Raw genomic sequence first — 17,664 nt, forward strand, 5'->3', positions numbered from 1 at the left:
TCTATAGAACAGTCTCTTGCTTTACAAGCTAGCAGAGAGATTCCTCCATAAACAGGTTTACCAGCAGCAGTTACAGATAAGGACCTGTCAACATTTGTCTTAGGAACTCCCTTCTTGAAGGGTTCATAACTAAACCAAGAGAATTTGAAAGATGTTTACAACTATAGGGAAAAAAACTAAGTTGTATTTCAGCTGTCCTAATGAATATGCACAGAGGGGTAGCATTCATGTTGCATATAAACCTTAAAAGGATAGCAACAACTTGAAATCTAGTTACTATAAAAACTAGTTAAAAGTGGTTTCTTGTCTTCCACAGGGGGACAAGGACAACATGAAAAAGTCACTGTAAAACCATACTGCATGGCAGGAGGAAGAAAAAACAGTGAAGTTGACTACACTGGAAAGTGCTATCAAATGCACAGGTTAAACTGAAAAAAAATTCCTTCTGATTTTAGTTAGTGTTTATAAGTAACACTTAAAAATAGCCTAATAGGGAAAAACTTTTGCCAAGAGTACAACTTAAGAGTGTTCTTTTAACTTGGGTATTTTCTGTCTTAAATGTTTGACTGTGTAATCTTTACATTTTCCTCAAGGTAGGTTTTTTTAATTGAATAAACATGTTCCTGAATATTTAATACAAAAAACAAATAGAGTGAATGCTGAGAACTGTCTTAACACAGCCTGCCTTAGATCATGTAGCTGTGTGCTTTGCACACAGTACATTCTGTGCTAGTAAAACGCTTATCTATGCAATTATTTTGGCTGTCTGGTGCACAAGTCACCATTGGCTCATTCCCTTCTGTTTTAGCTACCAGTCTACTCATGGAGCTGGCTGCTTAGGCAGAGGGAAATGTAAAGATTTTCTTCTGGGGAATTAGCAGTCACTTGATGTATTTGTTTTTCACTAAATTCAATCCTGTTAAGAGTTAAGGTTGCATTTATTCCCCTCATATTCCTGTGTAAAGGTAGCCTCTATTCCTCAGCTGACTGCCAAACACACTTTCCAGCTCCAGTTCAGAATCCTGGCTGGGAGCGCCTTGGAAGCAGAAGTTTTCAGTGGACTTCTCACCTGAGTAAGTGCAGTTTTCCTTATATGTTATGGGTAGTTCCTCAGCATAGATGGAGTTGAAAATCTACAAGGGGTAATATTGCCACAGCTAAGGTCAGCTAGGCCTTTATAGTAGTGCTTAAACAAGAGGATTAGACATTTGACTAAGTCAAACACTTAAACTCATTGTTTGAAATGCTTGTGACAATTGCACCATTCCAGATAGCCTTCTTGCAAGATGAGTTTCAAGGCAACCAGACATATTAAATCCTGGCATTCCCATCTTTGCTAACATGTGCTCTTTGTTGAGAGCCAGATAGCCAAAAAAAATACACAATGCTATGAGATTTTTAGGTGCATGTGAAACTTATCTATACTTTAAAAATTATTTTTTTAAATTGCTATACAAGTAATTGGGATACTAATTCCCCTACTTTTATCACACTGACAATTTTAATGCATATTCAATGATCCCATTACTAAATGCATGCTCACAGCATCCAGGCAAATATGTAGAACTAAGCCAAAGCAGCCACCTAATTAATTAAACTTACCAACTTTGGGATTCAAACAGCATTGTTTTAGCATCAAGTGTTGGTACTACACAGTATGCTAGATAGACAGTCCAACGACTTCATTTATACACCCACACTGAACAATGAATGAACGAACACCTGCTGCTGAGCTCTTCGCTAGTATGGCACATATTAGGGCAGTGGTTCTCAACCTTTTTGGCTCGAGGGCCACATATTTTTACAACCCTGAAGGGCCACCAGTCTCTGCCAGCAGACCCCACCCTTCCACTGCAGCCAGATGGAAGGAGTTCAGCAAGGAGGCTGCCTCCTCACTGATCTCCTGTCCCCCTGGCCGCAGCAGGGAAACCACGTGTCCTGTAGTCCTGTGCGCTTTACCTGGGTCCCTACGCAGGGGCTCCTTTCTGCAACCATGGGGACGGAACATCAATACTCCCCTCCCTCTGGCTCCAGCAGGGACCCCAGCGCCTATGGACCTAGGTAGAGCGCTTTGCTGTGCTCCCTGCTACAGCGGGGAGCGCTGATCTCCCATCCCCTTGGCTGCAGCAAGGGCCCTGCACCTGTCTTTTAGCCCCACGGAAATGCACTCCACCTGGGTTCTTAGGCAGCAGCTCCCTTCTGCAGCCAGCAGGAGGGGAGCCGCAAGCCACTTTGAAAGACCTCACGGGCCACAGGTTGGGAACCGCTGTATGTATATGACAAACATACATGCCCATATCATTGGCCTATTGCTATAGATATATAAAGAGGCAGAGTTAACACTATCTGCACAATCTCAACTTTTGCATTTCCTGACTTTTGAACACTTAAGAACGGCCATCCTGGGTCAGACCAGTGGTCTATCCAGCTCCATATCCTATCTTCTGACAGCAGCCGGTGCCAGAGACTACAGGGGGAATGAACAGAACAGGGCAATCATCAAGTGATTCATCTCCCATTGTCCAGTCCCAGCTTGCTGTGCTATCTTAACATTCTAGCAACGTAGGATTTTAATGAATGGTCTGTTCTGAATTAAATAGTTGTCACAAAACTGTATGTCTCTTTAAAATTAGCTAGTAAGAGACATGAAGGGGAAGTGATCCTTGGTTTAAACCATTGATCTTAGATTGAGGAGAATATATTCTTTTGAAAATTCATTGTCAGGCCAGTGGATACATTTAAAAAAAAAATCACAGTAGAAAATTAATATTTAATTCTATTTTACACTGCAAGTACACTGCGTCCTTAAAGATGTTCTAGATTGTGCAATTCTATAACCATCTCCTTCTCCAGACTCGTGGCTGCCTTAAGTAGGATTTTTGTGATGTGACACAGAAGAGGTGTTTGGAAGTGGAGTAAAAGCTCCTGGCAAGGTCATGGTGTGCGAACTGTATCACAGCATGAAGGACATTTAACTAGACCTGGCTTTTGAGGTCTTACAAAATAGGTCTGTATTCAACTCCAATAAAAAGCTAGTCCTTGCTTTTGCAAAACAACCTTTAGTATGTTATATATAGTATATATAACATATACTATATATATATAATTCCCCTCTCCAATTAAAACCCCAGAAAACAGAGTCTGGCATTTTTCTAGGTAGGAAGTCTTCATTTCAGGCCCAATGAGAAAAGACCAGGGCCTGTTTGTAGAAGTTAGTTTGTTATAGCTGTAAACCATAATATTTACAACATTGCCTAGGACTACAATAGCCCAGCTATGAGAGCTTCCTCTCATTCCCTACACCATGCCAGAACACAGTCTATTTTGCTATAGATGGAATAGTCAAATAAAGTTTCTGTAAAGTCCATGACCAGCACTTGAACTCTAGGACTACAGTTTCCTAAAGCAAAGATATGGAAGTGCTGTTACTGCTGACACATGGAACTGAATACAATCACTGCATTCTTCTACCACCATAGTGAACTATATCTTTCATTAAAGCAGAGTAGTTTGGTTAAAATAAAATCCTAATTAACAGTCAGTCAGAATCAGAGCAGCACACTATTCAGGTGTTTAAAACAGGATCTTGTAACACCACTATTAATATGGTTATAATAGTTGGATCCTGGCTACACATGCAAGACCCAGATATGTTTAACATGTATTGCAGGATAGTGCCAGTCTTTAATTCCCTAATACAGGAGGGGGCCTCTCTAGTGACAGTTCAGCTTTCTCCAGTCACCACCTTCTTATGTGGCATCTTCATTACTGGAAATTGGCAACCACGGTAGTCCATTCTGTATGATCCTCTGCTAATCTACATTTTAAGCTTTGTAGAAGGTGAAGATTAAAGTAGTCCAAGATCCCTAGATACATGTTGATTAATGAGAGACCTGACACTAGGCCATATTCATACTACTGATGAAGACTTGCTAGCAACAGGTGCATTTGAACATTGTTGCTGCTAGAAGGTTTCTGGCATAGTTTCCAGCATGGTTTCCCTGAAAATGGCAGAACAGGGCTTCCTCTACCCTAACCTAAGAACCATATTATAACAGAACTCTATAACCAGTACTGAGAGTCAGAAGGGGTCAGCAATATAGTTCAGTTTTCAGAAAAGTAATTTCTCTTCATACTGCTCAGAGAACAATGCTAGAAACCTGCAAGCAACACTCACATTCAAACAGCTGTTGCTAGTTAGCATGAAACCAAGGCCAGGGCACAAAGAGTCATCTGTGAAGATGTGCAGAGCTATACAGGCCCCTGCTCAGCAGCCTGCTTCTCTCAAGGAGATTACATAGATCTACAGAACAGAGAAGCATTTTTAAGTCTCACTCCCAACTACCACAAGACATCTTCCCTAGTAAGTCACTAGGAAACAGTCCTGACTGATCCCACACACACAGCTGAAGTTTTGCCTCAGAACTGGACTTTGGTAAAAATGCACACAGAGCTAGTAGGTTGCCTCTGAGTAGGGAGAATTGGTCCCCTGACCTTCAGGAAGTGTATAAGGCTCATCTATTCGATGAGAGTGGGGAAGGGACTGGTTAGCAGCATTGTGCAGAAAGTGGCAGATAGTGAGTAGCTTATGTTTGAATCTTCACATGTACACCCTGAGTATTATTCAGGCAGAAGCCACAGTGTGCGGGATGCTTTTCAGACATGCAAGTAGACATTGCCCAGCTCCAGAGAGCTGGTTAGGTCAGCACATTTTATAAGTGTCAAGAGATAAAGAAATACCTCCCTATCCAGTGCATTTTATGGCTGGCATACCAGCCAGGCAAATATGCCCATGGTTGACAAACTATCCTGTTATCCAAAAATCATTGCAGCAACAGCAGAATGACTGTGCTTGTCTGTTTCCTCTCTTGCAAACATTGCTGATGAAGGAGTCCAACAACCAAGTACTCTTTACCATGCAACATTCAAAGGAGAATAATACAGCACCTTCCTTTCTACATGAAAAGGGTAATACATCTGAAGTGCAGCCACTTCCGGGGTGGAAGATACCAGCCAACAGACGAATTAAAATAAAAGGATGGGGACATTTTGGCTGGGGCACTGGGGCAAACCCCTACGGTTCTGAGGAAGATCAAGGGTTTTCTGTGCATCTCCTACAGAGCAGGCTGCACCAAGATCGCATTCCCCCAGGAAGCTTACACAGCCCCTCCAACAGCATCCAGGCCAGGGGCTCCAGCTGCACCCCGCCAGCATCCGTGCCCCCATGCATGCCTGATGCTGCTTCACTACGATGGGGGTGCAGCTTCCATCCAGACACAGACAGACAGACAGACAGACAGGCGGGCGGGGCGGGGGAAGAAGAGCCGTGCCAAGCAATCTGCCCTCAACACGCAGAAGCATCTCTGGGGAGCCGAGAGGGGCGGCCCGGCCCCCAGACCCGCTCCGGAGTCACCCTCCAGCCCCGCCTTCGTCACCGGCCCCGACACACGGGCCTCTGCGCGCCGCCGCGCGGGGAGTCAAAGACCGGCCGCGCCCCCCCCCCGCGCCAGAGCCCCCCCCCGCCCCCTCCCCCGGGAGCAAGGAAACGCCCCCAAGAGCGGGGCTGGGGGCGGCAGGGCGCAGACACGCCCCTACACCCCGGGAGAAAGGCGGGGACCCGAAGGGGGCTCCAGGGCGGGGAGGAAGAGCCCCCCCGACCCGCACGGGACAGACCCCCCCGGGCGGGGACGCGAAGGGGGCCGGCCCGGCGCTCGGATACCCGGGTGATGGGCGCAGGGTCCGAGCCCAGCGAGCGGGGCCCCGGGCAGGGCCAGGGCGGCCGGACCCGCCGGGCGGAGCCTCCCCCGCTGGACGCCGCACCGCGCAGGGCCAGCGGCGGCCTCCCCGCCCGCCCGCCCGGCCTCCCGCCTCACCCATCTCCGGCTCCGGCGGCTCCTCTCAGGCTCCGGCTCGAGCTGCGGCGGCCACAATATGGCGGGCGGGGGCGGGGGGAGCGGAGAGAGGGAGGACGGGGAATGGTGGCCGGGAAGGGACAAACCTCCCCACCATGCGCCCCGCCCTTTAAAGGGGTAAAGACCGGGCGGTGGGAGAGGAGGGAAGGAAGGTGCCTGCGCTCCCGGGCTCCCCCCTGCGGCCGGGGAACAAGACGCCAGCCGGAGCCAGGGGCTCATAGAGCAGCCCAAGGGGTCAGGCCTGGGCTTATGGGGGGGACGGCTGCTGCTGGGAGCCCAGGGCCCCCCACCACCCGGGGTCTAGCCTGTGCCCCCCCCCCGCTACCCCCTGCCCCCCGCCAGCCCTGCCCCCTGCCCCCCCCCACTCCTGCCCCGCCAGCCCTGGCTGACATCCCACTGCCCCCAGTTCCCGACTGGACCCGGCTGGCGGAGTCAGGCCATCCAGCACCTCCCCTTCACCTGCACCCCCCTCTGCACAGCCTGGGCCTGGCCTCTCTCACCCGCCTGAAGCTAGTCCCACAGCACGAAGCTTTGCAGAAAAGGCTGCAGCTCTCTCCCGACCTGGCCTGTGCATACCCCAGGTCACGCTGGCCCAGCTGCTGCCAGCTCTCACTGAAGTCCATGGGGATTGCCCCTGCTTAAACCACAACTGCCTTTGGCCCTGTGTGTCTGAAGCATCTAGGATTGTATGAGAACGAAGATCCCTTCTTTTCCCCTGTCCTGTGCTCATTTCAAGCAGGAGGAGCTGAATATTCTGACCTGCCGCAGGTTCCAAAGGCACAAAGAAGGAAAGGCAGGTGCTGCCGCCACCCTGAGTGTGGGGTTGCACGTCCAAGGGCTTCCTTGCCTCCCCGACATTCACGCCGCCTTTAGCCACTTTGCAATAGCGAGTTAATACAAGTCAATCCCGGGTTCACACTGGAGTCAGTCTGTTAACAGTGCGGGAGTGTGAATGGCCAGGCACACAGCCCAACTGGAGAACCACTTTCTGCTCCAGGGTCAGACTCGCCATCCTTCACAGGCTGAGCAGAAAGCAGAAGCTGGAGGGTTTGGGGACCTTCCCACCTGTTGATTCACTGTAATAACTATCCATGCTGTTAGTGCTGGTGGCAGAGACCAGCTTGACAGCCCTGGATAATGAGATCCTGCTTTTCCCAGTGCACGACCGGCAGGTGCTCAGATACTACCGGGAGGAGGGCTGTATAAGAACCCGGACAGACTAAAATTCTTTCCAAGAACAGATGGAGGGGGCAGCACCTTCCCAGTTGTGGTCCTCTCCTTTTAAAAGAAGAGGGGTGTGGGATAAGGCCTTGGGGGGAGGAGATAAAGGAGACAGCCCAGCTCTCAGACCTGCCCTCTCCTCTTGCATGGGAGGAAGCTCTCCTCCTCCTGCCCACGGACTCTTAGATTTTTTTGGTGGCTTCGGGGTTTTTTTTTGATGGTTCCCCTGTTGATGAAGCACAGCTGCTGCCTGCATCTTTCCACTGCCTGTCAGCCTGTCTCTCCAGCCCTGGCTGCTCAGCCACGCCCAGTGAAGGGCTTTAATTTTGTCATGGCTCTGCAAAGGATGAGTCACATACAACCCACGTGGTCCTTCCCCTCGACAAACACCTGTCAGGGATGATCTAGATATTGCTTGGTCCTGCCATCAGTGCAGGGGACTGGACTAGATGACCTCACAAGGTCCCTTCCAGTCCTTCGCTTTTATGATTCATAGTATGGCTGGGGACACTTCCCTCTCCCCGCCCTCGCCTGAAGAAATCAGCATTGAGGTGATCCTTCCTCTGGCTCTACTGGACATGGAAGGAGAAGGGCTGGGGGCCAAGGTGCCATCTAGTCACCCTGGTTCTCGCACCCTTCTTTACGTAGAGCCAACGGAGAGGAGCACGATCTCTGTGCAGCAATAACCAGGTAGAACTCCACCCGCCCGACATCCTTAATCAATGACAGATTGGTTGTGTCCAAGGAAGCGCTGACGGTTCCTGGGACAGCGTGGGCTCCCCAGCCCCACCTCGGTGGCATCTTCTGTCTGTGCTATATGCCAGCCGGCCCCTGTTGGACTGCTCAGCTCTGCACCTTGTCTGTTAACAGCCTGGGAGATCCAGCAAACTTTACCAGCAGATTGCGGGAGCACAAGTCAGCGTCCCCTCCCTTGAACTTGTGGCTGGTCATCCCTAAGCAGCTAATGATTAAAACAAAGGGCTGTGAGCTGGGGCAGGCTGGCCTCTCTTCTCTGATCCACCTCTTTCTGCAGCTCCTGGAGACCAAGGATCCTGTTCTTATCTCAGGGCAAACACACAGAGAGGGCCCCACTTAAATACCCTGCCCAGCAATGGCCAAAGGGCGGGAGGGGCAGTGAAGGAATCAGAGAGGAACAGCAGCAAATCCTCAGCCAAAAATACTGAGAAACTTGAAGTGGTCCTTGGGCAGAGTGTTTTGGTAATTCCATATGTACAGTCAGTTTATGTCACAGCTGGTTTTTATCTTCAATGGAGGCTTCTTAGGCCAAGAACAGTGGTTGTCCAGGGCTCTGATTCGCTCCGGCCTTTCACCTTGAATATTCACTTAACCGCATTCAAAGCACTTAAATGCTTCCAGGAATGCTAGTTACAGCCGTTTTGCACAGCTGCAAGGGTCTGTCCCAGGCGCAAGGCAGAAGAGACGCAGCCCCCCCTTGCGTACTGAAGATTAAACATTAAAACCACAACCCCAGGCTAGCCCTGGATTAAAGCAAAGACATGTCCCAGGTCCACCTTCGCTTCAACCATTCCCCAAAACCAGCTTGTTCAGGGGCGTGACGAACGAAGACATCCCCTTTGGCAGGAAGGGATAAGATCAATTCCATGCCTCGGTTCCTCCGAGTCGAAGGGCAGGCGTCACAGGGCACAGCGCTATAGAAGGCAGAGAGCCCAGCACGCAGTGAACTCTCACAGTTGAGTGGCCTAACACAGCAGGGCTTAAGCGCCCAGGTTTATGGCAGCCCAGAGCAGAAGATCAGCTAGTTCCAGGCTGGTAGAGCCGGGGAAAAATCCACCGCGACCACCTACTTCCCTGCATCCCTGTGAAAGTGACGCACAGCACGTTCTGTCACCGGCTACAAATGCTCCAGCAGCTGAGGTCGCGACTTCCCGCACAGCTGGCTCTGGCGCACCCAGCCTGGGAAGAAGGCAAGTGAGGCCAGAGAAAGGAGAGAAGGGGTAGCTCTTAGCTGGGAAAGGAGAGGGCTGAGGGGACCTCCCTTCACAAGGGACCCTTTCCCCAGGCCACAGACAGCCTGCAATCGGCTGGGCGGCAGCGGCTGAATTCACTCTGCTCTTTGTGCCCAATTGATTGTTTCTACAAAATTAAATACGAGCCAAGATTGCAGGTAAAAGAGCCTTTGTCAGCTCGGCCAGCACCTGGGCTGGCTCCAGCCTGGATGTTTCCCCAGCCTGGGATGGAAGGAATGAGATTCTCTTGGCACCAGCCACTCACAGGTGCCCTTCAATCAACTCTTCGGAGTTATTCAAAGGGCACCAGGAGGGCGGCTTCTGCTGGGCTGTGGGAGACGCAGCTGGGTCCCAGAGGAAGGCAAATCCTCTTCTTCCCTTTGGCCTCGAACTTCCCAAGGACAGAGGCACGGCAGGCAGAGCACACCCTATGGGCTAGGCAGGTCTTGTGACTTTGGAGGCTGGACGTGACAGGCATCACGTGCCCCCTTGAGGGAAAGGCAGTGCTGGCACATCTCCTGTCCAGGACATGCTGGGCAGTGCAACCCCACCGCTGCCCCCTCCCTACTCCACCCATTGCCAGCAGCCAGACCTGCCCGCGGTGGCTGAAAAAGCCTGGGAGAAGCAGTTTGTGTAGGACATACACTTAGCACCAGGGCCTCCTCTGCCTTGCTCTCTCCCCCTGGATTAGTCTGACCAGATAGCAAGTGTGAAAAACCAGGGTGGGGGAGGAATAGGCACCGATATAAAAAAAAAAAACCCAGAATATCGGGACTGTCCCTATAAAATCGGGACATCTGGTCCCCCTAGCCTGGATGCCAAAGCAAGTTCTGCAGTGAGCCTGTGGAGGGGAGAGGATTTGAGCAGGGCTCCCCCAGGGCACAGCTCACCCCACATTCCAGCTACTATTTAGCCCCTGCACAATCTATTCCCCCCTGCAAAATCAACCCCACCCCACACAATCTCTCGTCCCCCGCCCCCACCTCCTCCCACATCCAGCCTCTTTCCCTCCCCTAATTCAAACCCCTCCGAAAGCGTCTCATCTCCAGCTCAGGCCCGCCAACAAAACCACGTGAGCCATCCCCCGGCCCTCCCCACCAACCTGCTGGGCTGGGTCAGACTCAGGAATGGAGGAGGAGATAGGCAGGTCTCCCTTGCACCCCCACAGCTGGCGCTGGAGGAGACACCCACTCTGGGGGGTGGGGGAATACACCTCGGGGGAGCACGTGCCACCACTTCATTATGAGCTAGGCGCACAGCATCCTCTGCCGGGCTGAGAGTAATGCAGTGACGCCCTTCTGCAGACCCCGCCTGAACTGCTTCTTCTGCTGTGACCCCTCCCCCCCCACCCCAAGTGAGGGGGTCCCTGCGATCCTGCAACAAGAGTCGGGGGGGAAGTCCTGCTCTCGGGGCCTGTCCCGGTCTCCCCACCGGCGGGGCAGCGCTCTGAGTGGCGCCGCCGCGCAGGAATGACGCCCGCAGAAACCTTCTAAGATGTCCTTTTATTAAAATGTGCGTCACTGTTCTGTGTGGCGGCGTCCTTCGCTGGTCTCCGGCTGCCAGGGTGTTGCGGGCGACAACCTCGGTGGGGGGGTCAGCACTCCAGCCCGACTCGGGGCAACCGTTAGGTGGTCCGGGGCCTACCGTTCCCGCCCATGGCAATGTAAACGTCGATGGGAACGTTGGGCAAAGTCAGGCAGTGGCACCCTGGGCATCTTCTCAGCTGCCTGCGCAAGGAGAGAGAGGGTTTACGCCAGCGTCCCAGGAGGGCCGTGCAAAGCTGCCATGAGGGGTGCAGATCCCAAGAGGCCTAGGCCGGCTGTGCAGGGATCAGCACCCCTCTGGCGAGGGCGGCGAGTGGAACAGGACAAAGTGATCCTGTTCCACGAAGGGTCCTTCAGTGCTCCTGGGCTCTGGCTGTTTGCAGGAAGGGAAGCGTAAAGGAAACATTTTTTGTCACGTCCAGCTTCCCTGTGAGAGAGACCCGGGGCCCAGCTGCTAGCAGCACGGAGCAGGAATTTTCTGCCTTAGGAATCGCTTGGTGGAACAAGGACACAACCCCCAATCGCTCGCCTTAACAAGAGCCCTGAGTGGCGAATTCAGTCCTAGCCGGGACGTAGATCCTGCCCAGAGACTGGGTGCCCGAAGCGATAACGACCGAGGCCTTGTGCCAAGCTCTGCTGGCTGGCAATCAGTGGAAGGAGACCTGCGCTGGGCAGTAATGGTAGAGTCCCTTCCAGGCAGGGAGCTCAGTCAGCATGGGGAGGGGCCAGTCGCTCACCGCCCAGAAATGCCCAACCTGGGCCACGCACTCAATATTATAAACTAGTGAGAGGCAAAGGGCACGGTACAGCCACAGAGGTGTTAAGGGTACAGCTGGACCGACCTGTTTCCATAGAGATGGGGTGTTAAATTACAGTATTGGTCATTGTCCAGCGATTAAAGACCAGGCCAGCGGAGAAAAGGGGTCCAGTCACGCCCACCCTGTGATGTTTAGACAGAGCTTGGCGAAAAATGTCACCCAGGTTTTTTTTGTTTTGGTGATAAATGCAGCTTCTGTGACACTGAACCATGCTGTGAATTCCGGGCGGTTTCGCCACGTGGCTTCGGTGGGGAAGAAACCGAAACAAACTCAGACAAATGCAAAACGGATTTTTCTGCTTCGCTGGCATCGTCCAAAAAGTTAAAAAAAAAATCGTTTTGGTTCGAACAAGACGTTTCGTTTTGACCTGGTCTAAAGGAAAGGTTCGAACTTTTCAGGGCGGAACCACTTTGCACGTCAACATTTCCTGTAACGTTATTTAAAATGATCAAAACGGTCATGAGCAAAACAAAGCGTCTGTTTGACCCAAAACGATGCTGTCTGACTCTTTGGAATTGCTGGCGAACCAGAAAATCGGTTTGGCACCCAGTTCTCTTTACAAACTCTTCTGACCAACCGGCTCTGAGCCTGGCTGCATGTTCCAAGGCAGGCCCTGCTGGTGCTCTCCGGAATGGTGTAGCCGACTGACTGAGCGGGGAGCAGGTATTGGGGGGGTGCAGGTTTCCTTTCCTTCTCCTTGGGCATAGGGCAGGAAACTCGCTGGGACACTGAACTGGGCTGAGAGGACGACAGCCGCTGCTTTCATTGTCCCCAAAGCCTGATCTGTAGAGGCCAGAGGCCACGGCGGGCTGGGGGCAGGGGGGTGCGGTTCTACTGGCTCCCGAACACAGCCCTGAGAGGGCTCAGTCCTCTCAGCTAATCCCTGGCCCTTTGCGGAAGCCCAACGTGTTCTGGGCGGAACAGCCTGGTGTGATTGCAGCCGGGGAGCTTCGGAGGAGGTGCATAGGTTAGTGAAAGGGAGAGAGAAGGGAACTTGATTGATTCACGCTGCCCGGTAACACAACCACAGAGGGGCACTTGGCAAGATTAAAAGGGCAACAGACTCCTATTTCTAAGGGCTAGAAAGCATCTCTTTCCTGGGGAATTCGCTGCTGCAGGACATGGGAGTGGGTGAGCCAGACTGTCCCACAGGAGAGCCGTTCATAGCCACATCTGAGCACAGCAGCTGCCCTTACAGCATCCAGAGGAAGGCCTAGAAGGTGCATCAGTTCTCATGCTTCAGAGCATGACGTGATTGCTAACTGGGGTCAGGAAGTAAGCACCCCAGTCCCCATCCTATAGCTCTGGACGACGTATGCCTTCCTCCCACGCACGGGGCACCGCTGGGCAGCGATGACAGCTCCTGCAGGTGCCCTTACCTTGCTGCAGTGTGCTCAGTGGCAACTGGCTCCTGGGTCTCTGGAGCAGCTGCCAGGCTGGGAGAATCGCCTGCCTCTATGGGAAATCTCCGAGCTGGTGGGGTCTCCTGGGAGCTCATGTCCTAGCCCCAGACCTGTCTGAGTAAAAGAAGGGCCAACGTAAGAGCCTGTGAGACTGGGCACTTTGAGCCCAGAATCTCAGCTACGCCCCTGCCCCCTTCTCTGGCCCAGTCTCACCTCTTGAAGGCTCAGGAGGGTTCCCAGGAGTCAACCTGGCAGCCTGCAGTGCCTAGTGCAAAGGGCAAGATGGGATGGGGCCAGCGGGAGGCACGGAGGCTGCTGCATTGTGACACAGCAGGGCAGCTCTTACATCACAATACAACCCGGGAGTGGCAGGGAATGACCTTCTCGCCACTTATTTGGATTGTGGTGCCACCTGGGACTCCCAGTCCTGGATCCTGTCTGGGCAAGATGCTGTACAAACAGAACAGAGCTAGGCCCTGCCTCTGCAAGCTTCCCGTCTAAGTATCAGACAAGACGTGCCAGAGGGGGGAGTACAAGGAACCAATGAGAGAATCCTGGCCCGCAGGAGGGGCAGGGGCAGCAACACCATAGACTTACCTAGTTCTCATCCAGGCTAGTCTCCGCTCACAGCCCTACCATCCTGGGGAAGTGAACAGAGGAGCTGCCTCTGCCAGCCCCAGGTTTGCCCCGAAAGGCGGCAGTCCCATGACAGGGAGGGCCCTTCCTTGAGTGTGCCCAGATCAGAGATTATTTGGGGTTGGTCTTTGCTCTCTCCTGGAAGCGGATCCAATGTGGGATTTATAGAGGATCTGGGGTAGCCCCTCAGCCTGGACTCTTAGCCTGTCCAGTAAACTGAAACTAACCAAGAAACAGATAAAGCCATCCTGCCGCGTTGTCTGACCTGCCAGCTCCATCTGATCACACTCAGATTGTGAACTCTGAGACGGGGACTGTCACTTGTTCTGGCTGCACAATGCCCAGGACAAAGGATCCCTAGGTAAAGGCAGCACTGTTGGCTAGTGACTGGGTCTCAGAAGACCTGAGTTAAATTTTTGGCTCTGCCACTGGTTTGCTGGGTGACCACGGACAAGTTGTTGCGTCCCTCTTCCTGCCTCAGTTTCCCCATCTGTAAAATGAGGTTAATTATACTGACCTCCTTTGTAAAGCGCTCCAAGATCTACGGATGAAAAGTGCTATGGGAGAGCGAAGTAGCATTATGCGATACAAATAACGGACATCCCAGCCCCTCTATTCATTTGCAGTCTGGTCTGGACACCTGGGCCCCCCCCACTACCACCTCTGCTCTCAAATTCACTTGGATCCAGCCTTGAAAACCTGGGTCAGATCTGCACATTTAGTCACAACACAGCAGCAAGTTGGGGCATATTTGGGGTCTGGTCGTTATGCCAAAGCCTGTGTAATGCTATGCTTTAGCAGTGCCTTACCCACGATCCCCACCAATAGGTCTCTGGAGATTTATCCCATCACTGCCTGGAGTGACTCAATTCAGGGCTGTGGACAGGTAAAGTAACTGTCCATTTGGGGTGCTCGCCCCCCGATTGGTGCAAATCCCACCCCTTTACCCGTGCAACATAAGATTACATCATAATGGGGGCTGAAAGTTTTAAAATGTCCCACCCCAGCTGCCCCCGTCATCACGGGACTTTGTCTAGGCAGGAAAATGATCTAGCCTCCAGGGCTGCAACCACTGCAGGCCCTGGTCAGGGAGAGAGGCAGAGCACAGAGATGTCATCTCACAGCATCTACATGATGACCTGAGAGAATGACCAGTCCACAATTCAGAGAGGAAATGGAGGAGTTTTTATTCTCCAATGGCTACCAGCTGGGCAAGACCATTGGGGAGGGGACGTACTCCAAAGTGAAAGAGGCTTTCTCAAAAAAGCACCAGCAGAAAGTGGCAGTTAAAATTATTGATAAAATGGGGGGCCCGGAAGGTAAGAGGCAGCGCTGGGAGAGGGTTCGGGGTTAGATGGCTGGGGAATATTCATTGATTCTAAGACCAGAAGGGACGCTGTGATCCTCCAGTCTGACCTAGACATCAGGGTGGATAATCCGCTGAACATGAACTCCCACTGTGATGCCGTGGCCAAAAAAAGCTAATGGGATCCTGCAATGCATCAACAGGGGACGCTCAAGTAAGAGGAGGGAGGTGATTTTCTCTCTGGATTTGGCACCACTGCAGGAAGACTGTGTCCAGTACTGGTGCCCACAATTCAGGAAGGATGGTGATAAATTTGAGTGGTTTCAGAGACGAGCCGGGAGAACGATTAAAGGATTAGAAAACCTGCCTTGCAGTGATAGACTTAAGAAGCTCCATCGATTTAGCTTAACAAAGAGAAAGTTAAGGGGTGACTTGATCACAGGTCAGTAAGTACCTACATGGGGAACACATGTTAAATAATGGGCTCTTGAGTCTATCAGAAAATGTTATAATATGAGCCAATGGGTGGAAGTTGAAGCTAGACAAATTTAGACTGGAAATAAAGTGTAAATTTATAATGGTGCAATTAACTAACCCGTGGAACAATTTACCTAGGGTCGGGGTGGATTCTCCATCACTGCCCATTTTAACATCAAGAGTGGCTGTTCTCTGAATGCTCTGCTCTAAGAATTATTTTGGGATGTTCTCTGGCCAATGGTATAGGGGAGGTCAAACTAGACAAGCACAGTGGTCCCTTCTGGCCTTGCAATCTATGACCTTCTGTATGACGTAGGCTAGAGAACTTCCCCCCAAATAATTCCTGATCGAACTAGTCTTCTTGTACTTTGTCCGGCATCAAGGTATCGGCGCACCTAACCAAATATCTCCACCGCTTTGCTTAGGGCCTACTTTTCCCCTTATGCACAAAAACCCTCTGGAGGGGAAAACTTATCTGAAAAGTACCATGAGAATCTTCTCACATCGTCTTCCCCGTTATCGCCTCATCAGTGGAGGAATGGTGACTTGCCACAAACTTCTAATTCCTAACCCACTGTCCTAATCAAACACATTTCAGGTTTCCCTACTGGAGCTATTAAACTACAAGTTAAATAGGAGAGGAGTTCCTAGGGGAAGATGGTCTCTCCTGAACTCCTCCAAGGCCAGGGACTTTCCCCTCTGGCCTCTGTAATTCTCTTGTGGGGTCTGATACCAGCATTTCACAGACTTCCCGCTCTTTGTCTTCCCACTGCCTTGGGGGTGGTGTGGTAGCTCAATGGATGCAAAGGGGGACGGATTCATTTGGATGGCTCAGTTTTCCTTGTAGAGTGTGTGTACAAGAATTCAGCCCAGCCCCTCTTCAAGCCAGCACACCAAGGTCGTAGGCTGGAGTATGTGCAGTGCCTTTCAGATCACTCCTATAGCACATAATGGGATTTACTTGGCCAGATCTATGCTCCTAGACTAAAGCCACAATCAGATAAAGGATTCTAAGACCTACACCTCATTGCAAAGAAGAGTAAATCCATTAAAACGGAGCTTTCCCTGTGGAAAGCAGAGAGCTGCTAAGGGGGTGTAAGTTCTGCAGGTTTGTGGTTGTTTATCAGTTGAAAGATCAGCTCTGTTTCAGCTACAAAGGGAGGAGGCTGGATGCAGGAATTATGGGGTGAAATCAATATGCAGGAGGTCGGTCGAGAGGCTCAAAATGATGCCTCCTGGCCCTAAAAAAATCCATGAAGCCAACTGAAAATAAATAAGGGTTACAGAGCTTACCCTGTGATCATTTTACAACCACCCACGTTCTCGGGGGTTTGAATGGGAAAGCTCATCCTTTCAGCCACGGTTTGTGACAAACAAGGGCCCCCGCTGGGAAGGATCTTTAAAAGGTAATCTCCATTGAATGGCCAATAACCCCAGTCACTGCAGAGAGATACTGCATCCATGAGAGATGGAAGAGGATAGACACCCTTCTCTGTAGCTAGCTGCTCCCTTGAGATTTCCTGTGCCGTGAATGAATCCGCCTTCTCTCTCCTCAGAGTTTATCCAGAGATTCCTGCCTCGAGAGCTCCAGATTGTCAGGCGCTTGGATCACAAGAACATCATTCGGGTGTACGAGATGCTGGAGTCGGCCGACGGGAAGATCTACTTGGTGATGGAGCTGGCAGAAGACGGGGACGTCTTCGACTGCGTCCTGCACGGAGGTCCTTTGCCCGAGAGCCGCGCCAAGGTGCTCTTCCGCCAGCTGGTCGATGCGATCCGCTACTGCCACGGCTGTGGGGTGGCGCACCGGGACCTGAAGTGTGAGAACGCCTTACTGCAAGGCTTCAACTTGAAGCTGACGGACTTTGGATTTGCCAAGTTGCTCCCAAAGAATCGCAAGGAGCTGAGCCAGACGTTCTGCGGCAGCACCGCCTACGCTGCACCTGAGGTGCTCCAGGGCGTGCCCCACGACAGCCGGAAAGGGGACATCTGGAGCATGGGCGTTATCCTGTACGTCATGCTGTGCGCTAGCCTCCCCTTTGATGACACCAACATCCCCAAGATGCTGTGCCACCAGCAGAAAGGCATCGCCGTTCCTGGGCACCTGGAGATCTCCGACGAATGCCAGGATCTCCTGAAAAGCCTCTTGGAACCAGACATGATCCTGAGACCTTCCATCGAAGAAGTTGGTTGGCACCCATGGCTGGCAAACTCCTGATAAAGACCATGTCATGCTCTCCCCAAATAAAGGGGACAGATTGCTTCCAAAATGCTTACATATATTTTAATGTGACGCTTGGTTTCCAGTCTATCCTTACCCCCCACCCAACCCCCACCTTCCCAAGATATCTCTAGTGAT

At 51.7% G+C, this 17,664-nt stretch overlaps 3 protein-coding genes across 3 annotated transcripts in view; 1 reads left to right on the forward strand and 2 right to left on the reverse strand.

The window, feature by feature from the left end:
• The window catches only part of KPNA6 (karyopherin subunit alpha 6), a 30,689-nt gene extending 24,708 nt beyond the window's left edge, over positions 1–5,981 (reverse strand). Inside the window, exon 1 of the mRNA XM_067533917.1 lies at positions 5,874–5,981. Within this exon, the coding sequence (XP_067390018.1) occupies positions 5,874–5,877 (4 nt within the window). The 5' untranslated portion in view covers positions 5,878–5,981. The remainder of the gene's footprint in view (positions 1–5,873) is intronic.
• Positions 5,982–10,613: 4,632 nt separating this feature from the next.
• FAM229A (family with sequence similarity 229 member A) lies at positions 10,614–13,154 on the reverse strand. The gene is made up of 3 exons (XM_067533914.1): positions 13,100–13,154; positions 12,863–13,000; positions 10,614–10,848 (listed from the first exon to the last, which is right to left on the reverse strand). Exons 2-3 carry the CDS (start codon positions 12,979–12,981, stop codon positions 10,746–10,748), a joined length of 222 nt encoding a protein of 73 aa, XP_067390015.1. The 5' UTR covers positions 12,982–13,000; positions 13,100–13,154; the 3' UTR covers positions 10,614–10,745.
• A 1,542-nt stretch (positions 13,155–14,696) lies between these two features.
• On the forward strand, positions 14,697–17,523 carry TSSK3 (testis specific serine kinase 3). The gene is made up of 2 exons (XM_067533869.1): positions 14,697–14,841; positions 16,862–17,523. Exons 1-2 carry the CDS (start codon positions 14,697–14,699, stop codon positions 17,521–17,523), a joined length of 807 nt encoding a protein of 268 aa, XP_067389970.1.
• Positions 17,524–17,664: the final 141 nt, after the last annotated feature.

This window comes from Emydura macquarii, unplaced genomic scaffold (genome assembly GCF_026122565.2).
Source record: "Emydura macquarii macquarii isolate MOO-44397 ecotype Brisbane River unplaced genomic scaffold, CSIRO-AGI_Emac_v2 contig_3348, whole genome shotgun sequence".
NCBI classification, from domain to species: domain Eukaryota; kingdom Metazoa; phylum Chordata; order Testudines; family Chelidae; genus Emydura; species Emydura macquarii.

Coding starts and splice junctions, on each gene's coding strand:
- FAM229A (XM_067533914.1), bottom strand. CDS start 12,981: ATGAGCTCCCAGGAGACCCCACCAGCTCGGAGATTTCCCATAGAGGCA. Junction 10,849..12,862: donor ACTGAGCACACTGCAGCAAG/GTAAGGGCACCT, acceptor CTCCTTGCGCAG/GCAGCTGAGAAGATGCCCAG.
- TSSK3 (XM_067533869.1), top strand. CDS start 14,697: ATGGAGGAGTTTTTATTCTCCAATGGCTACCAGCTGGGCAAGACCATT. Junction 14,842..16,861: donor TAAAATGGGGGGCCCGGAAG/GTAAGAGGCAGC, acceptor CTCTCTCCTCAG/AGTTTATCCAGAGATTCCTG.